The sequence below is a fragment of the Telopea speciosissima genome, chromosome 2 (genome assembly GCF_018873765.1).
Source record: "Telopea speciosissima isolate NSW1024214 ecotype Mountain lineage chromosome 2, Tspe_v1, whole genome shotgun sequence".
NCBI lineage: Eukaryota > Viridiplantae > Streptophyta > Magnoliopsida > Proteales > Proteaceae > Telopea > Telopea speciosissima.
This window is the reverse complement of record NC_057917.1, coordinates 44,003,933-44,009,173: the sequence shown is the minus strand read 5'-3', so window position 1 is coordinate 44,009,173 and position 5,241 is coordinate 44,003,933. Positions and strand designations below refer to the sequence as shown.

General features: G+C 43.5%; 1 protein-coding gene across 1 annotated transcript; it reads right to left on the bottom strand.

Moving 5' to 3' along the window:
- Window positions 1-3,450: 3,450 nt before the first annotated feature.
- Window positions 3,451-4,831, bottom strand: LOC122650739. Its single transcript, XM_043844129.1, has 2 exons — window positions 4,822-4,831; window positions 3,451-4,107 (listed from the first exon to the last, which is right to left on the bottom strand). Exon 2 carries the CDS (start codon window positions 4,000-4,002, stop codon window positions 3,451-3,453), a length of 552 nt encoding a protein of 183 aa, XP_043700064.1. The 5' UTR covers window positions 4,003-4,107; window positions 4,822-4,831.
- Window positions 4,832-5,241: the final 410 nt, after the last annotated feature.

The following is a 5,241-nucleotide window of genomic DNA, read 5'->3' as shown; positions in this document are numbered from 1 at the left end:
TTTGAACCATATACAGGTACCAATCAGCTACAGGTTGGGAACGGTAAGGGTCTTCCCATTACACACACTGGCATGGTCTCTATTTCTTCCCCTCTTCAACCTTTTTTATTGTCTCATGTCGTCTATTACTAAATCTATCCTTTCAGTTCAACAGTTTGCATCTGAAAATAATGTATTCTTTGAATTTCATGCATCTCATTTCTTTGTGAAGGACTAGAAGACCAAGAGTATCCTGCTGTCCAGTCCGAGTAATGCTGGCCTTTACTCCCTCTCTCACTCCGCTACTCCTTCTGCTCAACTCACTAACGAACTTCTTATGATGGATGGCACTGTTGCCTTGGTCATCCCCGTGCCTGTGTCCTCAATCACATGTTGCAATCTTCTACCCTACCCTACTCTACAAACAAATCTACTAATTTATGTTCGGCCTGTCAACTTGGCAAAGCCAATATGTTATCTCTTAAGGCTACTTCTTCTCGTAGCCTTTTCCCTCTTGGTCTAATTTTTAGTGATGTATGGGGCCCCTCCCCAACCCTTTCTTCTAAAGGTAATAAATATTTTATTATTTTTGTTGATGATTTTACCAAGTTTATTTGGTTCTATCCCCTACCCTGTAAATCTGATGTTTTTCCCACTTTTCACAAATTTCTTGCCATGGCTGAATGCCAATTTTGTCGCAAATTAAAGTCCATTCAAACGAACTAGGGTGGGGAATTTTGCACTTTACCTACCTTTTTTGCTTCGGTGGGCATCCAACACCGCCTTTCATGCCCTCATACCCATGAGCAGCAAGGCTCTGTTAAGCGTCGTCACAGACATATAGTTGAAACTAGGCTTACCCTTCTTGCTGATGGACATGTTCCCACCTCTATTGGGACTATGCTTTTGAAAGTGCGGTCTACTTGATCAACCGGATGCCCTCCCCCATTACCGATATGGTTTCCCCTTACCAACTTGTGCACCATCGTGCTCTAGACTATTCATTTTAGTGTCTTTGGATGCCTTTGTTTCCCTCTCCTTTGCCCTTATAATGCCCATAAAATGGACTTTTGCTCCTCTCTCTGTGTCTTCCTAGGATATAGTCCCAGTCACATTGCGTATTTGTGCATGGACATGACCAGCAATCGAATCTATATCTCTCGTCATGTTCGCTTTGATGAATCTAGGTTTCCTTTTCAATCACGGTCGCTTCCCTTCCCCTCTCCCATCTCTCCTCCTTCCCCATGGCCATTGCTCCCAACATTGTTTACCAACCTCCCACCCCTCCCCCTCCTCCTTCCCTTACCCAACCCACTATAGCACCTGTGTCCTCTCCTCCCTCTCCCCTCCCCCTTCCCATACATCTCCCCCACTACCTTCCTCCCCACCTTCTCCAATCCTTGCCACCTCCCCCATCGCTTCTCCATCGTCCTCTCTACCACCCAAAACCCACCTTGTCCTTGACCTCTACCGCAACCCCTCACCACCCACAACCTCCACCCCATCCTCCCCTCCTGCACGCTCCCACCCTATGACCCTACGTCCCAAACCTTCCCAAGCTCATCTCTCCATCACCTCCCCTCCCCCCACTACTAAACCTTCTTGTTTTACGCAGGCTAACAGGTCTCCAGAATGGCGCAGTGCTATTGTAGATAAGTTTAATGCCCTTCTACGTAACAATATGTGGTCTTTAGTTCCTTCCACACCTCACATGAACCTTGTAGGTTGTAAGTGGATCTATCGTATCAAACGCAAGGCTGATGGTTCTTTAGAGCGGTACAAAGCTCGCCTTGTCGCTAAGGGTTTTCATCAACAACAAGGGCTGGACTATACAGATACTTTTAGTCCTGTAGTCAAACTAACTACCATCCGTACCGTTCTTTCCTTGGCAGCCTCCTAGGGCTGGTCCGTTCGCCAACTGGATTCTCACAATGCCTTCCTTCATGGCATTCTAAATGAGTTAGTCTACATGTCACAGCCTCCTGGTTTTGAGGATTCTACACGTCCCCACCATGTTTGCCGTCTTTACAAATCATTGTATGGCCTAAAACAAGCCCCTCGAGCTTGGTTTCATCGACTTTCTCAATTCTTGATTGACTCTGATTTTTGGGCATCCCAAACCCACCCCTCTTTATTTATCTTCAAGCAAGGCAGCATCACTACTTTTGTCCTTGTTTATGTTGATGACATCCTTGTCACCAGGAATTAGGTGGACCAAGTACAGTCTCTTCTCCAACGCCTAGCGATTCAGTTTTCCATTAAAGATCTTGGGCCCTTGAGCTTCTTTTTAGGTGTGGAGCCGATTGCTCATCCCCATGGCTTGCTTCTATCTCAGGCTCGATATATCAAAGATCTACTTCACCATGCAGGGATGACAGAATGCAAGGCCATCCTCATGCCCATTTCCACCACGCCCAGTCTCTCCTCGCAAAGGGGTGTTCCCTTGGCCGATCCTACACAATATAGATCCACTGTGGGTGCTCTTCAATATGTGACACTCACTCATCCTGATGTGGCTTACTCAGTTAACAAAGCCTATCAGTTTATGCAAAATCCAATAGACACTCATTGGTCACTGATCAAGCAAATTTTGCGCTATCTCAAGCATACTTCCTCTCATGGTCTTTTTCTCCAACGCAGCACCAATCTCACCCTAAAGGCTTTTTCGGATGCAGATTGGGCTGGTAATAGTGATGATTGTAAGTCCACAGGTAGTTGTACAATCTTTCTTTGTTCCAACCTCATCTCTTGGACCTCAAAGAAACAAAAGACAGTGGCTTCCGATTCAGAGTACAAGGCCATAATCGACGCTTGTGCTGAACTTACTTGGCCCCAGTCTCTCTTTGGTGAACTGGGTGTCTCTTTCTCTCAACCGCCTATCATTTGGTGCGACAATATTGGAGCTCCGTACCTGTCCGCCAATCCCATTTTTCATGCATGCACAAAACATAAGGAGATTGACTTTCATTTTGTGCGTGACAAGGTTGCTAAGCGTGAGCTCCTAGTCTAGTTCTTCTTTACTAAGGATCAACTCGCTGCCATCTTCACCAACGGTCTCTCCACTGCTCATTTTCAATGGTTACATGACAATTTGAAAATTCGAAGTCTCAATTCTTTCGCTTGAGGGGGTGTATCAACTGAATATCTAGTCTCCCTTTCCAATATGGAAACTAGATATTCAGTACCCAATCTGCCCGTGGTTTCCTTGTAGAATCCTACCATAACTCAGAGTTTCTATTTGTATAGGTTACCTTAACGTGGGAATAGAATCCCAATTCTATATCACATGAGATCTTTGTAATCCATAATATATATATATATATATATATTTATGGGGAAAGGTTTCGTACACAGTCGTGTAAACCATGTACAAAACTTTTCCCCCCCTTTACTTTTTGCTTTTCCCCAAAATCCGCTTCCTTTTCATTCACAATTTTCTCTCTCTCCTCTATTCATCTCTCTCATCTCTATTCACCTCCTCTCTGCAACTGCTAGTCCCATTCCAGTGGGCATCATACTGTTTGGATGGTAGCCTCCTTGAGCCAAATGATAATGCTGAAGACTATGGCGAACAGGACTTGAAAGAGCATTCGAGAAAACTAAATTCTTCCCTTGACTACCAGACTGCCCCGAATGTGGACCCTGCCCAACAGTTGCTGGCCCAAAAGAACCAGAAGAAACTTGGATGCCATTCATGACATGCGTTGTGGGCAGGGAATGTTGATTTTGGGAATGCAATCTGGGGGACATTGGGGGTTCCTCTCCACCATAGTCAAGCTCATTCTGGAGGTAAGCTAGTATATCAGTTGTCATCACTCTCGATCCTTCCTCTTGTTGTCTCAAGATCCATTGGTAAAGTTTATCCAGGGCATGGCGTTCTCCAGATTGGAAGACGAGCTTCTGCTGATTCATAGCCTGGGTGTAAAGCTGCGACAGTGAATTTGCAGCGCTGCAGAAAGTGGTGTACATCATTCGATCGACCTCGTCCAGACAAGTCGCATCAGACTTCCTTTTCTTCGCCATTAAAAACTTTCCAGTTCGATTCTCTCCCTGCCCTTTTGATGACGATGATGAAAATCGCTCACTCGAACCCTAGAAAACCTAGGGAAGGGGAGAAATTGATTATACCTAAATGGCCTGAGCTGCAACAATACATAGTGTTCTTTATTGTGAGTAATCAGTTGTTGATTTAACAGGAGAATATATTTGATAAATGTTTACTTCATACCCTAAAAATTTAAGAACAAAGAGAATCAAAGTTATGAATTTCCCGCAAGCAGTTGCAGAGAGGAGGTGAATAGAGGCGAGAGAGATGAATAGAGGAGAGAGAGAAAATTGTGAATGAAAAGTAAGGGGATTTTGGGGAAAAGCAAAAAGTAAAGGGGGGGAAAAGTTTCATACACAGTTTACACGACCGTGTACCAAACCTTTCCTCGATATATATATATATATATATCTATATATAGAATAGCCTAACCATTCACGGTGAAGGCATTCAGTGCAGTCTCTTTATTCAATAGGGGGATGGAATATTTTCGTAGCAACACATGTCTTTCCTATCGATATCTGTATACAACTCATGTGGAAGGGAATGAAAATTTCTTCATCTCAGTGGTCGTAGTAGATCGATTTGTTCCTATTAGCTTTCCTAGTTAGAGCTAGCTTTCATGGTTAGTTAAGTTTCTACTTTGGTGTTTATTCCTAGGACTCTAAGATTCCTAGTTGGAGTCTGAGATTGGAGTCCTACTTTTGTAATCTTTTGGTTAGATAAATACAATTGGTAGTTGGGGGGGGGGGGGGGCGGGTATCTCTCGATTTTCTCTCGTTCTTAGTAGTCTTGACTTCTCTCTCTCTTTCCTCTCTGTGGTTATTGGTATTCAAACATTGATAATGTTAGATAGTGTGTCAGAGCTTGAGTACCATTAATTGATATCACTTCTATTGCTATTTCGATTGTTATTTAAGGCTTTTCATCAACTACTGGTTGCAACAGCTATGCTGCTTATCTGTTGCATTATACCCTAGTTTGTAATGATATAACAATTCAACTAGGGTCTTCTACTACTGCCCATGAAGTGTTGAAGACTCTTCTACTTCAATGGTTTACTACAAGCATTCGGGTCTGCGGTTTCTACTTCTGGATATTTTTTTTCTCTGCAATTTGGGGTTCTTCAATTATTTGTTACTACACCTGCTGATTTGCATCAATCTTGAAGAATCAGTTCCTCTTCACCTATACCAGACTCAATTCAAGTTTGAGAA

Bases quoted from the DNA above. Each gene is read 5' to 3' on its own strand.
- LOC122650739 (XM_043844129.1), bottom strand. From the start codon at position 4,002: ATGGCGAAGAAAAGGAAGTCTGATGCGACTTGTCTGGACGAGGTCGAT.